This window comes from Molothrus aeneus, chromosome 1 (genome assembly GCF_037042795.1).
Source record: "Molothrus aeneus isolate 106 chromosome 1, BPBGC_Maene_1.0, whole genome shotgun sequence".
Classification (NCBI taxonomy): Eukaryota; Metazoa; Chordata; class Aves; order Passeriformes; family Icteridae; genus Molothrus; species Molothrus aeneus.
This window is the reverse complement of record NC_089646.1, coordinates 77179466-77202273: the sequence shown is the minus strand read 5'-3', so window position 1 is coordinate 77202273 and position 22808 is coordinate 77179466. Positions and strand designations below refer to the sequence as shown.

At 34.1% G+C, this 22808-nt stretch overlaps 1 protein-coding gene across 6 annotated transcripts in view; it reads right to left on the bottom strand.

The window, feature by feature from the left end:
• Positions 1–22808, bottom strand: part of CDH18 (cadherin 18) — a 490995-nt gene that overhangs the window by 7418 nt on the left and 460769 nt on the right. For all 6 annotated transcript variants that reach the window (XM_066559563.1, XM_066559523.1, XM_066559548.1 and 3 more), the window contains 2 exons: positions 16134–16255; positions 9530–9647 (listed from right to left, as the gene is read on the bottom strand). In XM_066559563.1, the coding sequence (XP_066415660.1) occupies positions 9530–9647; positions 16134–16255 (240 nt within the window). The remainder of the gene's footprint in view (positions 1–9529; positions 9648–16133; positions 16256–22808) is intronic.

Here is a 22808-nt window from a genome sequence, read left to right as displayed (position 1 = left end):
CTAGCCTCTGAAAAAAAGTCCAAAATAAATTAAAAAAAAATGGAAACAGTGAGAACTTGAAGCACAAGCAGTTGTAGAGAGAGAGAGATGGAGCCTGATAGATGCAAAGAGACTTTAGAAGAAAAGAGCTTTCTTCTTGTATTCCTTGTCACATGGTTTCCAAATTGTGGGGTTATGAGATTGGAGTATTTTAGCAAACAATAGAAGGGTGATAAGTACTGAATACTTCTGCCAGGTTCATCTTCCTATTATGAACCAACAAACAAGAAAATTTCTTATTTTTCCTTACCAGTGTAGTTACACTATTAAATGTCTTTATCATAATCTATGGAAAAATGAAATCCATGTAACTCTGTGAAAATCTAGTGCAAAAAAACAGCCAGTGTGGCATATATTTGCCCATTAGACTGCTGCACACACATTTGAGTGAAAGAGTTAGGTTTTTTTTAAACTGGATACAAGAACTGTTTCAGGTGGTTACTCTTTATGCTATACTTTCTGTCAAGCTCTGTGCAAAATTTTAAAACATTTATTTTAACCCACTTTTGCCAACATTTTATTTTGCATGGCATTTGACAGTGACATTTAGAAAAACTGCCAATATCATCCCACATCAGCATAATATCACAATATATTTGGTAACAGGCTTCACACAAGAAATACATATATTAGCTGGGAAGTGATACAATTGCTGATAAACCAAGAACTCAGCACTGAAGTTCTTTAGCTTTACTTCTGTACATAAGTAACACCCACAACACACCTCCACACTCCCCCCTATTTTTAAAATATGGAATATCCAGCATGGTGAGTTTGTTATAAATTCATTAAGTGTTGTTTTTTCCACTTGGAGTGGGTGCAATATAAGGTATTTATTTATTTACTTATTTGCTGTAGGCCTTGGAGTCCTGCTTCTACTTGTTTATATCAAGTTTAGCTGTTTACATCAAGTCTACTTCTACAATGCTGTATTTTGATGACTGATGACACCAGTCACTTATTACACTGTTATATATACTGTTATACTTTATTCATTCAAGTTACAGAACCTTACTGTAATGAGGTGATAATTCTTTAATCTGAAAAATTTCAAGAGAACATAAGACCATAATGCTGTGGAAGACTATAAAATGTCCATGATATAACATACTTTGCAAAGTTGTTACATATACATCCTGCCCCCAAAATATTTTGTGTTTTGTTGTTCTGGGCCAACTAGAACTCTCACATAACACTCAAGCACAGTCACTGTTATTAACATACACCAACAACCCTTCTCAGGCAGTATGGACAAGAGTGCACCAGGATTTTTTTTCCTGCCTCAACATTATTCCAACAGTCTGCAGATCCTTAAGCATTCCTAAATAGCCTCATGCAGGCACCATGACACACCGTGGCATGTAAATTCCTTCTGCAATATGATAACAGTATGCTGTTGAGCTGCAATACAACTTTCACATTATTTTGTAAATTCAAAAGAGAAAAACCCATTGATAATGAAGTCTGGGGTCCATTGGGTTCTACACAGAGTCAAGAGGAGGTGCATGGCCAAGCTCTGTGCTTGTTGCCCTTGACTAAAATTTTAAAAAGAGTGAATGATCCAGTGCAAAGCTCCAGTATCAGTGATGAAAATGCTTGCTGGCAACAAAAACATCAGAGACTGAACATAATGAAGAAAAACTGAGGATTCCTGATCAGGGATCTTGCAGTAATTTTAGCGCAGAGACTATTGGCAAAGATATGAAGGAAAGAACCTTGAGATGTGAGAATGTATGCTACAAGGGTAAATGTGGACAGATGGGAGGGAAATTATGAGAAAAAAATATTAAAGTTAAGAGAAAAAGGAAAGAAGAGAAAAAAAATGAAGGAATGGGAAAATTATACAATTCAATGTTACAGTGAAAAAAATGTGAAAAAAGCTATAAATAAACCTTGCTTATCTGGGAGGAAGGCCTTGTCAAACAAAGAACTGATAATTTTATACTGTAAAGAATACACATTTAAAAATAGACTTTTATTCTTTCAATATTGTATTTTTTTCACTCAATATTAAATTGTTTTTCTTGTACTTTTAACATTATACAACTAACTATAGGATACAATGAAATATTGGTATAAGACAAAATTAAGGAAAAAGGGAACCAGTACAAAATTTTTAATTTCAAAGAACTGCCATGGTGAATTTTTGTTTTTTTATATTCTCTTGGGTAGTAAATAGATTTCTGTAGAAACAGATGTTGCATGACATACCCAGAAGTTTCTGTAATAACATACCCCATGATAAACATTCTCAAAGAAACAGTGTAAAGTTTTTCCTTCAATGAAATTTTAAAAATTTTTAAATATTTTACTCAAATAAAGTATATAAGTAAAATACTGGAAAGTATCTGAACTCTCACATACTATTTTTGTCTCATTAAATTTCTTAAAACATTTTACAAAGAAGATACCTAACATTTTTTCAAAAAAGGAAACTGTGTCTGATTTTCAAAAGGTCACTGAGAATCAAGTATAGCAGATAATTACCAAAGCAAATCATATTGCCATAAGTCAGCGATTACATCTCTGATGCTCTATTCAGAACTCCATTCTTGAGGACAATCATATGCAAAGGTATGCCAACATAATGAATGGAGAGAAAAAAAGTTTCTTGCAGCCAAACTGCAATATTGACTGCATCCTGAAAACCATCCAACATGCTGGTGTTCTGAGCTTTCAAATTTTAATTGCTTTTGTTCCTTGTCAAAAACCATTATAGAAATGTGTTGAGAGAAGAGCTAGAAAGACAGTAACTTTTAAGAGCTTTGCACAGAGCAAAAAATCTCTCCATCTGTAAAAGCTATAGGAAGCCAAGTATAGAGTCTGACACTGATGACCTAGAAAAGAGTTTATTGAAAAGGGGAAAAAAGTTATATCAACAGCAGTAGTTTGAAAGGGAGCCAGAGGGTTATGCAGTGAGAAATTTCTTTGGTATCTGAAAAAAGATAAAGCAAATAGTTGGGGAAGGCAAGCATATAGGATAGCAGCAATAGAAATAGGATGAGGAGCACCACAGATCTCATTCTTCTAGACCTGGAAGGAAAGATTTTTTTATCTCAATAGATTTAAATGGTGAACTTCACCCCTGAGGAGTATGATAAGAACCAGGACTCACTGGAGATTACAGGATTGACAGCTAAGGAAAATTAACAACTCTCACGTAGGGAAAAAATATTTATCTGATAGCTTGTGTTATACATTGCTCCATTTAATGATCTAAACTTTCTAATGATCTAAACTTACTCCTGTTTGGGCTGCTATTTGCAAATATATCAACTAGAAGTTAAGCTTTTTCTTAAGTGAGTTTGAGGTTACCCATGGGAAATGCTACATGGCTGTAACACAGCAACTCTTCACACTCTGAAGATGTCATAGTTTACTAATCCAGGCTGTACACTATATAAAAGGCTGTTATCACAGTCTTTTTTTCCATCATCTCAGCCTTTTTACATTGAGCTTCTAAGCTAAATAAAGAAATGAGGGCATAGGAAAATCAAGGAAACAGAGATACAATGGTAAGGCCAAGGAAGCTGACTGCTGGAGTGCATTGGAGGATGCTCATTTATTATTCACAATTTGAGAATTTTGTTGACACATTACGCATTAAATGCAGACACAAGAGAAATGGAGGTAAAAGAAAAAAAGTAAAATCCTGTTTATATCTTAAGGCGTGTTTCAATTTTCAGTTCTGCTTGTGTCAGCAGTTCAACTACTATAAATTTTCTGAGAAGTCATAAACTAATTAAAACCAAAGAAGATATATTGGAATGATTTGCATTTCTTACATTTCTAAAGTTGGAGCTGTTAATTTGTTTATGTGAACTACATTATATGCATTTCTGTTTCATTTCTTGATTGATAGCTCTTGTAAATATTTTTTCTCTTTTGCTGTCTTCGAAGCCATTGCCAATGGCCAAGAAGCTATCGTAAGTTTCTAGTTCAGTGGGTAGCAAAAATAAAAAGTAACATAGAACTCATTTTTGGTCTGAAATATAGTTATTTGCTTATAGTTGGTTTTTGAATCACCAACAAGTTGCAGTCCAGAAAAGAAATGCAGAACCTCTACACTATGCACTAAAATAACTTTACGATCAATCTTAGAGCTAAATTTTTTAAAACAAAAAAAATTTCAAAGACGTTCAGAGGCCTGAAGAGGGAAAATGTCTCCCATCTACAGTAGCTGCTCCTGGTTTTCTGTTATAATCATGGTAGAATTCCTTTTTAACTTCCATATGTTGATTCTGTGATAATACCTACTCAGACATTCAATCCATTTACAGTAACAGTACTTCTGTGGACTGTACTTCAGTCACCCTGTGTGATGTTAACTTTGCACTTTCTCAGATATCATTTCTCTCCAGTTACTTGTCCTCTTGGCAGGATGTTATTTTACAGAAGGTCAGCAGTAATTCACAGTATCACACAACGAGAACAAGCACGACTCTGTGATGTAAATGAAAGCCGGAACTATGCGGGCGTTTTCCTCTTGTGATGGGTTGCAATGTGGGGGCTTCAATCCAACCATTTTAAAGGCCACTTTAGGTGTTCTAGAACAACTAAGTCATGGTCTGGTATCTGGCATATTCATTTGCAACTTGCAAAGCTCTGAAGTTAATTCACAGGCACATTGTCCAATATGGTAGGAAATAAGAAGGGCAAAGTGATAAAGAGAAGATTCTGTGAGAAATTCACACTGGGATGGAATCAGTTACTCTCTGGAGGCTGTTCTCTTTCTAAATAACAGCAATGATGAGAAAAATTGATCTTTTTTGTTTTGCTATTTTTTGATCTGTGACACAGGGAGAAAGGTTAATATATATCACAGGCATGGGTGGATGAATACATTAAAAACTTCATTTTATACAGATGCCATTGAACTCATCATGCTCTAAATTTTACAGAAAAACACATCTTCACTTCTGTGGGTGTTAATGAATCTTCTGACATAAAATTAAGAAAATTGAATCTCCAGAATTATAGTATCAGAAAAATGGCATACCTTTATTCCAATTCCAGAATATTCTCCATCACTGGGCAATAATCAAAGGGCCAGATCTTTGAGATAAGTGGGCAGAGGGGAAAAATAAATTGCAAATGCTTTTGTGATATGAAACCTTTGTCCTGAAGAAATAAAAGAAGAGGAAAACAAATGCTAAGCATTCTCTAGGGAGGTGTTCTTCATTGAAAGTAAGCTAAACTTAGACTGCTATCAGAAGTCAGCAATCTCAATTTATTGAAGTAAGAGAATGCACAGAGAGAAGTAAGAGAATGCACTGCTCACTGGCAGTGTTGGGTGAATGTGTCCATTATCTGCATAAACCCTTCTTGTCTAGGAAATTTACAATACCACTAAGCATCCATGGAAAATTGTATATCTTGTGATTAAAAAATAGCACCAGCAAAACAGTGCTTTACAGTCAGAAATTTCTCAAGTGCTCACAGTGAACTGTTCTCTGAGGATTCAATCTTTTTTCATCTCTTGAAAAATATTATGTAAGTTCTGAAAGAGAAGTGACTCTACATATTAATGCTTGGAAATATGATAATAATGACACATTCAGATGCATTTTCCATCAGACAAAAAAAAAAGAAAAAAGAAATATATCCACAATTCCTTAGGCATCTGGAAAAATATTATTATTTTTAGGGTAAGAAAAAAAAAGTACAATTCTAGAATTCATAGAAATGGATCTACTGGGAAGAACTTCTGTTTTCTTTATTCTGATTTCCAAACAGAAGATGGTTTTAGCCCTATATAATTATGGAAATATTTTAATGGGATATGCAAAAGTAGATATTTCAGATTATAAAAAGTATAAGTTTATTATATTAGAAAAAGGATTGCAAAATTGTCAACGACAATATCCTAAAAGAGAAAGCGAGGACAACAGAGACAACAATTAAATGAGTTATGTAGAATCTGATTTGCAATATAAAAGCACAGCAGAAAAAGTACTTGGCTTTTCAGGTTTTAATAGAAATTGTAACAATTTTGTAGGCAAAATAAATTGCAAACAAACCTGTTTTCATTAAAAGAACTTCATAAGTACAATTCTCAAACAAAAAAGAAAGGCTTCTTCTCTGGGTTTGCTCTCTAAAGCTGCAGAAAATTATTACAACTTAATGCATTTTCTTAGTATAAAAAAGAAATTCTTTTCCAGCTCTTGTTCTACCTTGCTTACATGAGCAGAGATACTGCATCATTTTTTTGTCTATCCTCTAGTTCATACTTGTAAGCCTTTACTTTCTCTGAACAGTACTTTTCAAGTATGTAATAAAAGTTAAATAGCAACAAAGAATCTCTTGTACCTTAAGAATACAGTAGAGAAAAACTATCATATTCTGTATTTTCCTTTTTTTTCCTTTCAAATTAAAATTGTAGTGCAAACAGAATACAGAAGGGGATCGGAGGAACTCAATTTTGCTGGATGTTATATTTGGTATAGTCTTGTCACTCTATCCTGACCTACATTTCCCTGAGGGTTTTAAGTTCTGCATTATGAGGGTGAATACTCCACAAATAGAGATTTCATATTGTGGAGGTTTTCATTTAGAAAATGCACAAGTTCAGGCCCAAGAGATAAAAGCTTAACTGGTCAAATGATCAATTACAGGGACTGAGACTTTAATACCTATTAAATTTGCTGAAGGCATAGAAGATTATTGAGCTGAATAATAAACATGCTGGGATTGTATATTGCTGCAGTCTATACAGGTAGATAGGAACAAAACTACAGAATCTTTCGCTTGTACAAGCCCTAGATTTCAGTCCAAGTGCATAGATATAAGCATAAATATTTTAAGATCCAGTGCATTGCTGTTGAGTATACTGATAATAAATGAATAGGGGTACGTTAATGCAAAAGTGTATTTAGGGTTCAAGAACAAAACTGTTGTTTTGGGTTATGAAAAAAAAGGGAAAAAAATGTCTATTGATATTTTTATGAAATGGAACCCTTTTTCTGAAGAAATAAAAGAAGAGGATGACAGAATTAGAAGGTGCAAGAGAAATATAGTTTTGTAGAGACAGATACAGCTACTATTAACTACCCTTTTCCATGTGAAATCAAGAATTTGGGTTTTATCATTCTACAAAACATTATAAAAATTCTCTTAAGGCAATTTTTGTAGTTTTTTCTTTAAGAAACATAATAATCAAACAAATAAAATCCTTCCAAAATACCAGCCTTTATATAATTTGGAAATCCAGAGCAGCTGTCTTCTGTTCAGAGTATTCTGATTATTTTTAATGCCTGATGCTCAAAAACATGAGTTTTCAAAAGTGCAAACTTGTCAGAGACATAAGAAAAGCCTTTCCTGCCCACCTTCTTTCTGCTATTTCCTATAGTAGAAAGCAAAAGAAATTCTGTTTGTGAATAGAAGTAGATGAGAAATATGGAAGCTGTAAATGCTAGATAGCTGCATGTACTTCATAGGTATTTCACTACTATTTTATGAATAGATTGTGTCACAAAGAAAAGATCCCAATAAAAGACAATGTTTAAACAATAGATTCAAATTGCCTTTTACCAAGCAAAACATAACTATGTATTTACATTCAAGATAAATTTCTTATTATGTTTTGAGTTAAATAGTAATTTTTTAATTATATGGCCAATTTGGAAGTTGCATTTTTGGAGTCTCTGTATGTATAAGAATGTTTATGCAAGGTACTGTAGAAAGTGCATAATTTTATACGTTCCTTGGTGAAATAAAAACACAATGCACAACAGGCTTTTGTCTTAAAAGACACCTTTTTCAGTTTCTTCCTCTACCCTCCGCCCCCCCCCATAAAATCCAATTTAGGGTAGTCCAGACACTGCTTTCTGTTGATTGCTAAGTAATTTCTCGCTGATCTTGGAAAAGTAAAAAAAAAAAAAAAAAAGCAGCAAGTGCTTAAGTGCTTTTATCCAAAGTTGAATATTTCTATCCAAAATATGACATTGCTGCATCAAATGTTTGTTAGAAGTTCATGCCCTCTTCTAAATCTGTGTAGTTAAATAATTTATGTAGCAATGAACAGACATAATACAGACCCAGCTTTAAATATACTCAAAACTATAAAATATCTACTTTGTCACAAACCACAGCTTTAGAAGAGCTATTAAAAAAATTCTTGATATAAATATCTTGTATTGAAACGAACATGCTCATGGTCTTTTGCATGAGATCACAGTCTAATACTCAAGGAGTTTATTGGAAACACAGACTAAAATACAGAAATATTTTAGTACCCCTCCTTCATTTGAGGAACAAGTGTCTAGCTTTTTCTATAATGTTCCATCACAATCTGAGTGGGATTGATATATTAATCTGGGAAAGTGCTGGTGTCTCACTTAGGGAAAAGTTTTAATATATTATTTAGCCCTTCAATATTTATGATTATTTATTAATATTGATATATATTTATTGATCTCTTTTGGAACTTGAATATGAAATCCATTTTTATATGCCAAATAAATAGCATGATTCTTTTTCTTCTGTAAGCATAGTTAAACATTGGAACAAATTCTTTAGGAAGATTAGTCAATCTCCTTCTCTGATTGGTTTTACAAACAGATAAAAAATTCTGTAAAGAGTTGTTTCAATATCACTGTATGTACCAAATATAACAACGATGGAGCTAATGCATTACAGAGGACTAGTGATCTGTAAGATCTCAGAATGTATTCCACAGCAGTGCTACAAATACATAAATGTAAAACAAGGCAAATCCCATTCACTTCCACATAGGCATACAAAGAAAGCCCCACAATACACATACACAAAATATCAGGAGGATAATTTAGACAAACATTTAAAGTTTACTCTTATTTTTATCAGGTTGCAAAGTGGAGACAACAAGGTAATACTTGATCAAGAGCAAGGCTGAATTAGGTTTGGGTTTTGGAGGTTAGACAGTTTTTCACTCAAGTAATGTTCAGAAACACTTGTTTGGGAGACTCCGAGGGCTGTTTTCCATGTGGGACTACCTGCTATGAATTTCTGATTGCAATGTTTAGGAACAGTTTCTTAGGAAGGCATGAAGAAATAGACTACCATCTATTTCTTCCACAGAAGAACCACAGAAGGACCTGATATTGATGTCATATCTGTAAAAGTAAGCATGGATTCCAATTTTTATGTCCCTTAATTTTTTTTCTCCTTTAAGCAATAATTGGCAATAACCTTGACAGTACCCAATCAGTGCTATTCACCTAAAAGCAGAACAAATTTACCCATTTTTCATTAATCTACTTTTGAAAAACATTCCTGAAAGTATGAAGTATAAATGCTAAAATAAAGTAGAATATAAATACAAAATGCAATATATTATTATTCATAGTTTGCAAAATATTGTGTACACATGTCCTTGATATCCAACAGCTCAGTGATGACATGTTACAGTTTTCTGTTTCTGTAAGGAAATGCATGGAAATTATTCTGTTCGATTCAGACAGCCCAGACAAAACAGAAGCCCATTTCTTTGAGATTTATGTATTTGATTTACCTTCATTGTTCCTTAGAGTAAAGTTGGGATTCAAAGAAAGTCCTTCATCAAGAGAAAAATGGAATCTTGCACCATTTGCAGAGTTATCTTTGTCAGTAGCAGTGATAGTCTGAATTACCTGAAATAAAAATTAGCAGTGAATGTGTTGAAATTTGAACTTGACCCACATAGTGCCTGACTTCAGCAGGATGCTCAAGTTTACCTTATTTTAATTTTCTACTTGGCTGCTGCTGAATTCAACAGATGCCGTGACTGGGTCATTAACTTGATTTCTCTAGCAGGAAATATTTCAGAAACCACACTTCAGAGCCAGGTAAAAGCATCTAAAGGATCTATATTTTCTGATCTTTTGATACAGTCAGGACCCAGTGTAGAGATTATCACCATCTGCATTGTATCCTGCTGACTTCTTGAATTACAGTTTTAGCTAAATGTCTGTTTTTATGGAGCCAAAATAGAGGCTGAACTGGGATGGTCTATGTGAAATGTCATCTGCCTGCTGTCCTAATAAGTGAATATACTTCAATATTGGTGAGGAAAAACAACTAAAATATTTCTGCTAACCATATCTCTGCTTAAAATTTCCTGTTAAGAATCAGTTTTAAATTGCCAGAGAACAGAACAGGAAGAACAGAAGCCACTCCTGGTTTTAGTTTAGTTTAGTTTGTCCAAAAGTAACAGAACTGGATGTAGCCAGAACCATGTCTGAGAGAGGTATTTTTGAAAGGTAGGACCTTTGCCTTCGAAAGCCCTGGCAGTGTTTTAAATTTACTTTCAACTAAAATTGATCTAAGTTCTTGGAATGTGGGACCAAACAGTATTTCTACCTCTGCTTTCATTTTCATGCTGTGTCTTGAAACTCAAGTGCTAAAGTGGAATCCAATAAAAGTTGTTCCTCTGATATAGGCAGCAGAGCCCACACAGACTGCTGCACAGAGCTGATAGATATCCTGAGGGAAACATAAAAGTGGGGAGGGAAAGTGCTCTTTTCATAAGAATTTTTCTGTTCAATGTTCAGCTATAGTCTGGACTGAACCTGAAACATACACAGCACAGACTCCAGTGGCTTGGTCTGTTTTAAAACTGAAAGACACCACAGAAATCTCTATGTCCATTCACATAAGAGAAGCAAAACAAATTTATTTTTTTAAACCATGCTGTGGTTTGGGCTGGGGTAGAGCCAATTTTCTTCACAGTAGCTGGTATGAGGCTGTGGTTTTAATTTGTGCTGGAAAAAGTGTTGATAACACAGAGATGTTTCTGTCATTGCTGAGCAGGGCTTGCACGGTGTCAAGGTCTTTTCTGTTTCTTGTACGGCCTCACCAGCAGGGGGTGGGGGTGCAGGAAAAGTTGTGAGGGGGCACAGCCAGGACAGTTGACCCCAAGTGAACAGATGGATTTTCCATACCATATGATGTCATGCTGACTTATAAAGCTGGGGGAAGAAGAAGGAAGGAGTGGATGTTTGGAGTGATGTTATTTGCCTTCCAAAGTCAGCGTTGCTACACATGATGTTGCTCTGCTCTCCCAGAACACCTGCCTGGCCATGGGAAGTGGTCATTTCCTTGTTTTTCTTTGCTTGCATGTGCAGCTTTGGCTCTACCCATTGCACTGGCTTTATCTCAACCCACAAGCTCTCTCACTTTTACTTTCCTGATTCTCTTCCCCATCCCACTGGTGGGGGAGTCAGTAAGTGACTGTGTGGAGATGAGATTTCAGCTGGGGTTAAACCATGACAACTCAATAGGGTATAATGCCTATTCCATTTACTATATAGAATAAAATACATTGCATTGACTATACACATCTGAGACAACTAACTGTACTTATGATAGTTGCCAATAATATTTTACTAGTTTGTCATAATACTTTTTGCTGAAGTAGAGCAGAGTAAAATCAATTTGAAAAAAACCTGAAATATCTATAATCATGCATATGACTTTTACCTAAGTCATGGCAATACTGGTTGAAAATTTTTGCAAAAGCTAATTTTTCACTACTGATTTTTTCAAAGGTGGCACAACTGTTAGTAACATTATCATGTAAAACCAGAAAGATAGGATTTTCTTAACCGTATATATTTAGTTCATAATGTTGGAACGATATTTGGCACAGTAAGACAAAAAAAGGGGGGATGGAACACTATGTTCAAAATAATGGATTTTTGTTATTATTCAAATACTAAACATGTCATTAAATGCCATACACATCTGTAAAAACTTCAGGTAAGACCATAAGAAAAAAATATTATTTTATTAAATATTTTTTGGAAAACCCAGTGTTGTTTCTCAGTGAAATATTAGTCCATTTTCCATGCAGCTTCAGCTTTTATTTGACAGCATGGTGGATAAATTTTCATCCTGTTGCCCTATGCTACATAAAACATTCAGTGACATTTTACAGAATGCTGCTTCAAGAGCATGCCATTCGGCAACAAAAATATCTTTGATCAAGGAGTCTGTGACACATGACTTGTGTAAAAATTATTTGGTTTTAAAACTCAAAATATACTGTCTATATTCCCTGATTTCACACATGTAAATACAAGTATTCCCTGAATTCATGCATATATGTAAAAAGTATAGCACCACATGGGATAAAAGTTTTGCTTTTTCACCTAGAAAATAAATATTTTACGTTTACTAGGATAGGTCAAAGCATTTTTAGAGGCCTGTTTTTAAACAAGAACTTCACACATTTTCAGAAAATATATCTAAGACATTCATTCACCAGTAAGAAACAAAAGTACACGTCATCTTGACAACCAAATGTACTATTAACCCTTTTCTAATTAATTGGCCAAGTACTTAATAGCCTATTAGCAGACCTTAACATGTACCATGCCAAGCCTGATTAAAATAAAAGACATAATCTCAGCTTCAGTAAAGCCCAGATGACAACACTGATAGGATGAAACTGAAGGGTCATTATATTTTTTTAAAGGCAAGACATGATGAGAAAAGAGAATTTCAAGAACTGAGGAGAACTAATTGAAGAAGACAGAGAGCAGGTGTTAAATTCTACTCAGAATCATTTTAAAATTGAATCAATAAACAAGCAAATATACACATGACAAACACATAGCAGAGGCATTCCTTGCCAACTAACATTGATTTCCTTTTTAGAAGACGGCAAAATGTCATTTTCTTACATTGGCTAAATTTCACAGTCAATCACAAAATCAGTATATGTCGAGAAGTCAGTATTCTCCAAGTCTAAATGTCATCTAAGATCAAATCACAGCTACTTTGTCTACCTTAATATATAATATCAACCAATATCAACCAAGCTTCTCTTGGAATCTGTTGCAGATGCTTAGTCTATCTTCCCAACTATATGGTTACAAAGTGACCAAAGCTGTCACTTCAGCCTGGAAATGATTGTCTCCTCATAAGCATTTTCTTTCTGACATGCCTTAGGTTTGGTCATTTAGATTTAAGGCTTAAGAATTAAAAAGTTGAAGCTTTTTTTTTTTTTCCCCCAAAAAACAGAGCAGTGGAGAGGAAAAAGCAGGAGACAGGCTCTGTGATTAGATGATACTGTGAATTCACTCCATAAAATGGTATTTTGATAACAAATAAGCAAAACCAAAAAGTCCTTCAATGACTATTTACAGGTTAGTTTATCTTACACACAAAAATTTCAAAATAGATGTGCTGAGGAAAGAAATAGTGGATCTTATAGGACAGTGCAACATGGAAGCCCAAGTCAAGCAGATGTCCCTAGAAGTACTGAATTTGTTATTTAGGAATAAATCTTATGAAACATTTTCATAGGATGATGGATAACTTAAAGTTATACTGTCTTTTCAGTGATTCAGAGCCACCCAGCTGGGAACTCTTTATAGCATATGGAACATTTGTCTTCTTCTGCAATCAATTTGCCCCTCCCTAATATTTTTGAACACCATTTTATTTTTCTGGTTTTTTTCCTTAGACTAGATTGTAACATCTGAGCAAGACACGTCCTTTTGTGTTTGGTTTTGGCTTCTGTTTAATGTTACAATTTTTCTGAAACCTTGTTGTGAAATGCAAAAAAAAATCTTTCATTACACATATGTAAAGGAGCCCTGTTAGTTGAAGAATACAACATCAAGCTGGTCCAGCCTTTGGTATTAAACTACAGCTTGTAGAGTCCCTCATAGCAGCACTAATCTCAGGTGTTAAATTGCAGTGTGGCTGAGGTCAGGGGTCATTCAGACATGCAACACTAGCTCAGGGAAAAGCACAAGGCTGGCCCAAACAGTGAGCAAATGTTATTGTATCTCTTAAAGATCTTGCCCATAAATTATCATTTGTAAAAATACTATTGGAGAATTAAAATTTTTCTACAAAACATTAGCTACTTACCAGCAACAACAGCCCCAGCAGCCCCAGCAAAAAACATTTCTGAGACAGCTTCAGATTTGCATAATTTACCTTATTATTTATTAAGAGAATTTAATATTTATTGTTTAATAATATATTTTTTTAAAATATCAGGAAAAGTTGAATCAGTTGCAACTAATGCTTAAAAGAGATTTTTTTTCTTACATTAGTTTTTTTGCAAGTTCCGATTATTCTATATTTGCATTTATTTTATGTTTTCAGAGCATTATTTTTAATTTAATAAGCACTTAATAAGAGATATTCAGTTGACAGACAGACATACTTGGATTTTCCAGTGTCTCAATAAGAGCACTAAAGAACACTACACAATCATTAGATAAGAGGGAAGGTTCTTGCACACATAATTGCTCTAAGAACAGGAAATAGGATCTCCTCTGTAAATTGCATATTACACAAGAAGAGAAAGCCACAGTGACTTCCTGCTTACGCTGGGCCACTTGTTGATCAGTGATCAATAATAAATGTGATTTTATAAAGAGTATGATTATCAGCCCACCAAATCTACTCGTGATATTGAATTGTTCAAAGAAGAAAAGAGGAAGGATTGACATTAAAGACCTTTCAATACTCAGTAGCCAGGCAATACAAAGACAGAGGAAATTCATTATACATAACATAAAGTCTTAACTTCACACACATGATGGTGATCTCTGATCTGACTATTACCTTTAATGATATTGGTGTTATGGCATGCACAGTTTTGTGCATTCCATGCTCACTAGTTAAAAAGCAAAGTCATTCTGAGAAATTGCTATGAAAATACTAAAGATCAAAGCAAAGATTATCATATACTATGAAGCATGAAATATTATAAGAATTTTAAATCACTGCATACCTGCATCTTGAATCTTGATTCTATCTTAAGGTGAATAGAGAGGAATTGGAGAAAGTTTAAAGGCAGAAAAGATTAATGATCAAAAGTCTGGAAGGGCTTTATCACCGATTGCCCCAGTTAAGTAGGACTGACTCAGTCAGGACAAGAGACAGCTAAGGGACAATGTACTAGAGATTTATGCATGTCACAGTGATAATAAATAGAGATCAACTGCACTCTCTCTTTCTCTCCCAAGAGAACTGGTAAATATTGATTGAAGACAGTATGAAAAGATTAAAAAAAAAAAAGGTCTTATTGAAGCATGCAATTAAACTACAATATTTCTAGGTGCATGAAATAGTAGATTCCAAAAATTTATGTTTTTTGTAGGAAAAGTTTGACAGGTTCATATGAGATGGTTATTAAAGAATTATTAAAAATACACAAACCATATTTAGATCAGGAAATGCCCTGCAAATGGTCTCATACCAGGGAAGAATTTGTGGTAAGTATCATACACACTTGGTCTTTTCTTATATTGTGTTTTAGGTACCAGTTTTTGGCTGCTGGTGGAGTGAAGATAACTTTGATCAGGCTACAGTCAGATGATGTATGGCATTTTTATAGTCTCAGCTTTAAAAACAGAAATATGTCACTATGCATTTGTGTACACTCATTTTAAGGATTTGATGAAAATAATGTTATTACTAGTAATACATTCCTCAGGAAACATATCAGCTCATAATTGAAACATGCAACCTGTGCAATAATGCAAAACAAGCACAGTGCTGTGGGTAAAACTCAGTGTATGCAGAAAAGGAAAAGCACTTTGCAAAACTGTCAAACCCCTGGCTGCAATGACGTGCATCAATCAGAGGAGCAGTGGCTGGAGTACGATTCAGCTATTCAGTGGCAGTTCTGGCACTCCCCATCCTCATAGTTGTGAAAACCCATTCAAGATCTTTTGTGTAACAACCCTTTATAGGCAAGGGCAACCAACAAGCAAAGAGTGAGGGTGTGAGCCATGCTCACCAGACACTTCAGTGAGCTGCATTTGAAACATTACTACTATGTGGCACTTGGATGAGAGATGTTAAATCTATTTTATTCACTTTGTTCAGGATAGTGGCTTGTCAAATTCTATCCCTTATCTAACAGGATTAAAGTTTTACCTGTCTTTACAGAAGATAGCTTGAGTATTTTTTTGCAGCAACAAGAAAGAGATATTGAACAAATGCCAAAATTTTCTCCCTTTTGCCTCATACAATTAAAATTTCAATCAAGTACAAAATGTTAAAGTAAAATCAGAAAGAGTTATGATATTTTCCAAACTTCTGACATATGTGACATTAACAAAGCAATTCTTCTTCATCACTGGAAGAAATATAGCTGTGAGAGTTACCTGACCAGGCTTTGAATTTTCACAGACGACTACATCATAATCTCTGGCAAGCTCGGGAGGATTGTCATTCACATCCAGGATTCTAACACCAACTGGAACATGGCTCACTAGATCAGGATTGTCTGCAAAACACATAGGATGGTATTAAGCCTTTTAAAATACTCAATATTGCATGTAATTCTCAATTTAAAAGTGGTTTATTAAAACAATAACTAAATGAAAACTGGATGCATCTACAGAAATTTAGGTAACAACATAATATGGCATGTTTGTTGTGCTTCATTAACTGTTTTGAAAAAATAGCAATTAAACTGAGTGGGAAGTATGGCATGAGTCAAGTCACTTAAATCAAATACAAGCTACTCTGGAAATGAAGTGGGAGGAAGCTGTTATACTTATACTGTTGCACTGTATGGTGAAAAATGACCAATTTCTTGGTAATTTATCTTAAACTGTCATCATAGTATTGAATTAAATCTAATGCAAAAAATATGAAAGCATCTTTCTTTTTCACAGTTCTTTAAAGGGTTTAGAAAGTAAAATGCAAATATAATAAAAAAACACATAGGCATATATAAACTTTCCCCAAAATTGAGTTCTGGTTTCTCACAAGTTGCTGTGGCATTTCACACAGTAGTTAGTAAGTATGGCTTTAGCAGAAGAAAAGAAAGAAAGTTCAGCAGAAGTGAGTCTGGTTTTTGCACAAAGAAAACAATATTTAAGTAACAATGCCTAAGGCTATGAGTCGTACTTTCATGGCAGCTCACCCTCAGAAATATTACACCCTCAAAAAAGCACAATAAGAAGAATCCTTTCAACAAGAATACACTTTCCATTAGAAAATGGAAAAAACCACCACCCTATAATTTCATTCAGTCCATAACACCCTTGTTATTACTTTTAAGTACTAAGGTAATTTTATTTGGTTGAAAGAATTATGTATTTAAACTTTTTATGATCATCTAATACATGCCTTCTGGAATCCGTACAAGTATCAATCAGTTAGATGACAAACTTTATCTTGCATTCACCAACTAAATGAAATTATCAGTAGAAAACTGTAAAGTCAATCATTCAAATGGATTAAAATGGAAGAATGAGGTATTATAGACTGACATTTTAAAAGTTCATGTGTGTGCTCATGAGGAGAAAAAAGAAAAATAAAAGAGAGAGAAAAATTAGTAGTCAAAGCTTCATTCACGGTGAAACTTCATTCACCATGGTTATTTTCATTATAATTAATCCCTACCATGTTTCTGTTAAAAATGGTCATTTAGAAAATGCCTAATATTTGTCACACATTTAATGATCTCTGCTCAGAATTCTGGAAAGCATTGACTTGACACATACTTGGCTTTAAAAACACCAGTGATGTAGGCTCCCAGTGAAGAAATATTTGAGAATGTTAAAGTTTTTTTGAAAAATGAAGAGATCTCTCTTTTTATTTCATCACATGGGATACTAGGCAAAGGATCTAGGTCTTAGAAGTTCCCTCAGATTTTTCATATTCTCTTTTTTAACTAATATGTGCATATTCACACAATGATTTTAATACTTTTGAAACCTAATAGAAAGGAGATAAAAAAGTCAACAGAAGACTTAACTAACAGAGGAATGCTATTCCCAATTACCATTAGCATTAGAAGTTAGAAGAACATGCTCAGAAGACATGTATAGGCTTGCAAATGCCGTTATCTTGCTGAAATTTTCCTTTACTGTTCTTTCGAGTTTTATCTTGAATCTATAAATATCTTTTTAAGAGGTGAACTAAGAGACAAACTGGACTATCTCCACTGTTTTTATGCAATAATGAGGCTCTCTATTGCCATCTATAAAACACCTTTAGTAGAAAACTTTGAGGAAAGTTTAAATGCTGGGGATATATATAAGTGAGGGAAGAATTACACTTGGCTGTCCACTAAGTATTTGGGAGAAGGGAGCTATTTATCTATCTTTGCTTTTTTTTTCTGAAGGAAGCAATCTTCTCTCCAGGAGAACATTCACAGTATGAATAGTAATACAAAAAGATGTTTGTTCCTTTATTGAAGGTAGATCAAAAGATTGTGAAGAAGAGCACAGGCAGTACAGATTTAACATTACTTACTGCTCACTTAAATTTAGCTTGCAACTCATTTAGGCAATGCCCTCTGTTAATGTAATCAGACAATGAAATTAAAAAATCCTGTAATTACAATGACAGAATATGATATCTATGGCCCAAAGAAAATTTCGTTTTGAGACTTTGTTGGGGAGGTTCTTGAACATAATTTGTAAGGTATATGAACTAGAAAGTGGTATACATGAAGGAAGGACACAATACACACAAAGAGACAAGATTCATAAACCATAATGAAGAATTTGAACATTTTAATACTACAGAAGATCTGGAAGAGTTTTAGCAAGAAGGCAACAGAAGTTGTGCTCATCAGATAATCATAGGATTACTGAAAAATCTTAGTTGAAAGGGATTTCTGGAAGTCACTGGTCCGGTTTCCAGCTCAAAGCAGGGCCATCTTCAAAGGTATGAGGGGGCAAAAAAACTATTCAAGAGGATGAAGAAAAAATCAGAGAGGGCACAGAGTAGTGGGTACCACAGATAAAGGACTGCTCTGTAGGCCTGGCATATAGTTACTGGGGAAGAAAAAATCAAACTTTTTATTCCAGTGCATGATAAAAAGAGTTAAATACTTTTGTTTCAGTACAGTGCTGCAGACCTCTTTGCCTCACCTTGAAAGTGTCCTCTTGTATGCCTGTCACTACTACCCAGAGCAATCTTACTCAGTCAGTTAGATTTGCAGTAGTTTTGCAGAGATGTTTTATGGAGATTCAGAAAGTTTATTTCTTTTGCAGCTGTTTTACAGTATGAAGAATTTATAAATACCTCATCAGTTCAAAAGAGCTCTTTATGCACAAGGTAATATTAGTAACTCCCTGGAAGCCAGTACCTCATGGAATCACTGACATTTGTAGGCAAATTTCCATACTGACAGGATACTCACTACAAAATGCTAATGGTACAGTATTAACACTACTTACCAAAACAGTCTTGAACAGTGTGCATGCCTAAATTTGCATGCAAGGCAACAGAAAAATTTATAATAGGGGAAGAGAATGAGAAGGAATTGAAGGAAATAAGTTTTTTTTCCTCTTTCTTTATTTAAGTTTTGATTTTGGGAATCAACATATACTCCAGTCTTTTTCAAGAATACAATTTACCTGCAATCTCCAAACCAATCTAATAACTGGCACTTTTAATAGTACATTTTTCTTAATAAGACAAATTTCTTGCAGTAATATGGCAGATTTCCAGTTTTAAGATAATCATTGCTGACATACATTTCAGGCCTGTGCATCACAAAATATTCTGTGTCCTATTAGCATTTGCCTCAAGAGTATATTTTTGGAAATGAATGCTCTCTGTTTTAAGGGGCAACTGAAGCAGAAACACTGCTCTGATTCACCTATGCTAAAGACTTATTTTCTTATGCTCGAGACTTTTCCCAGAATAAATAGTTCTTCCTCCAGAATACTAAACATCTGTAAAGTAAATAAATTTCATTGTCCAGATTCTCATATTCAGATCCTCCATTGGCAAGTCCACTGTAAACATACAGAAGACCCAATTAACAGCCAATGTGAAGCCTTGAATCTTCTATTAGTTTCTGTGGGCAAACTTTTAAATCCCTATTTAGGAAGAAAGATTTTTAATATAGTTACTTATGACTGAGAGTTTCTTTTCACACTAACAAAATTCCAATAGACTTCATAAAAAAATATTCTACCTGAATGACTTTCAGAATAGAAGTCCTGACATTAACAATATTTTGTGAGTTTGTTTATTTGCTTTTTGCTTGTTTTGTTTTCTTGGTTTTGAATTTATTTTTTTTTAGTAAGTTAGCTAACTGTAGACTTCATTGTATTCATAGTGTTTACTATATAAGCCCATTTGACATATTTTCAAGACCATACAATGCAAACCAATATTTAGGAAATTCAGCTAGCTCTCTATACCATTATTTCTTAAAGAGAAGTACAAAAGACTCATCACATTCCTCTAATAAAGGTAGTTAGTTAGTTTTAAAACATGAGAACAATAAACATAGATCTAGGAAAGATAAAATATACTACCACAAAAAAGCCTAAGTGATGGAAGAATATCCAACACACAAGTGGGAATGGCAATATCAATAAAATACAGGGTTTAATTCAGGATGATGTATATGTGATAAACTTAATATCCTGGCAAGGAGAAAATTATGCAGAATCTAAGAATAAGTTTAATGTTCCAGTCTTCATTTTAAGGAAGTGAGTACTTCCAAATAGTGTTACCTGAAGATGGATAACAAATGTTTTTATTTTTTTCTTGTAGCAAAATTTAACTTTTTACTAATAAATATAAAGCTGAAGACACTGCTCACTTCTATCACAGCAGTAGTGATAGCAGCAGCAACTACAGAAGCAATAATGATAATCATAGCACTGCAGTAGATCAAAAACATTTAGAGTTTTCAAGCTGGAAACTCTCTATTGCTGTAATTCAAGCCAAATTCTCAGACGATGTTGGTGTTGACTGCCTGATTAGAACAGGGTACGACAAAACACACTGGTTCTGTGGCCAGAAATGTTCTTTTTGACATTTCTGTCACAAAGCTTCAAAGGGAAGTAAATGCCATATGATTCCAAACTCTATCCCTTCTCTAGAGCCTCACCTTGGTAGCTAAGAAGAGCCATGCCCTATCCTGCTTTCAGATGATAACATAGGAATATCTTCATTGTTGCTTTTCCCAAAGAAACAGGAGAAGAAACTCTAGCATGCCTAGAAGCCAATGACTAAGCCAATATAAACAGGGAATAAGCATTGAAATTGGAATTAGAAGCATAATTCCTTGAGCAGGCTAGAACTGCCTTTCAACAACTGTTAGATTTTTAAAATAGCTTTTTGGTAGGCTTTCTATATTGCATTGGTAAGCACATTTGAAAAAAAACCAGCAGATGCTGCTACATCCACATGATTTTTGAAAACATCCAGAAATTGTTATTCCACCACTTCTCTGGGCAGCTTGTTCCAGTGCCTGGCTACTCTGTCAATGAAGATATTTTTCCTAGTATCAAGATGGAATCTTCCCTGGTACAACTTTAAACCATTTCCTCTTGTCCTCTCACTTGTTACTTGGTAGAAGAAGCCAACCCTCACCTCGCTGGAACCTCCTCTCAGGCAGTGGTAGAAAGCAAAGGCATTTTCCCCAAGCCTCCTCTTCTCCTGGCTAAATGGTTGGATTCAATGATCCTAGAAGTCATTTCCACCCTTAATGGTTTTATGATACTATAAGTTCATATTGCTGTGATGCATTAGTAGGCAGCTTGCCAAGCCTGAAAGTAAACTGTGTATCATTGCTAAGTTTGGACTGGGTACCTATACTGTGTCCAGCTCTCACCAGTAAAAAAGTAGCAGATATCCAGGTCATTGTCACTACACCATGACCAATACAGTCTCAAAACCCCATAGTTTTGTTTTTAAAATCTACTTTAACCTCTTACAGATTGAGGGAAAGACTTTTATAGCAGATTCTATTTTCTGGAAAAAAAAAAGTTGCCAATACCAAAACTCTTTCTGAAACTAAACTAGAAGGCAGAATGCAAGTGAGGTCAAAGATAAAGAATGAATGTGATTTTTTTTTTCCTTTGGTGAAGTCAGGGTTTATGGTAAAAATTTTTTTCTGGTTCTATGTGGTACCTATAGAAATAATCAGATATATAAAAAAACAATACAAAACACAGTATTTCCCTCTAATGATACTAAAAAAAAATAAAAATAGTGAATTTCATTCCTTAAGTACATTCTCTATTGCTACTAAAATTTACTAGTTTTGAAAAAAAAAAAAACTGAGACCAAAATCACTATGAGGTGATTTTATATTTATTGTAAGAAAAAATTCATTTCAAAGAAAAACTGAGGCAGGAATCTAGCAACAAACTCACTGGTATTAAAAAAATCATCCTGCTGTCCACCAGATACAAATGTTTAGGAGTTTATAAAACTGCAACAGCATTTTGTTCTGATTTAGATGACTTTCTTAAAGATATTGTAAAGGAAACATTTTCTAAAAACTGATTCTTTGACACAAGCTATTAGAGTCATTCTTGGTTATGTGGAAAAATTAAAAATGAGAAAGCAAAGTGACATAAATTCTTGTTCTTTTATTTTTAGTGTTGTATGCCAGGAAGGTATCCCTCCAAAGACTTATTTCCTTCAGGCAATGCATATGTTTCTTTCATGTGTTTCAAAATAAGCAAAAAAATAATTGTGTATTTTTGTCTTTTGATTTCACTTTTTGTAAAATAAATCCGCTTGCCTCATAATAGTATTAACAGAAGTACATACTGTATGTCTCCCCTCTAGCTTCAGTTATCCTTCTCCATCTGACAGCCTCATGTAGAGCTACCAGGAGTAATATATTTTAATACCCTACCCAAATCTTAGTAATTTCTTTTCTGCAAATATAAAACGTGAAAAAGAACTGTCAAATTATTCTCATAACTTTGCTATTTAATGATGGTAATATGGGTAGCAATAGCCCTGTGATTCTAAAGAACAGATATAACCACACCTCACTATAAGAATACACTTTATATGTTTATTTTTTGCAATTATAGGACTTGCATTATTCAGCAACT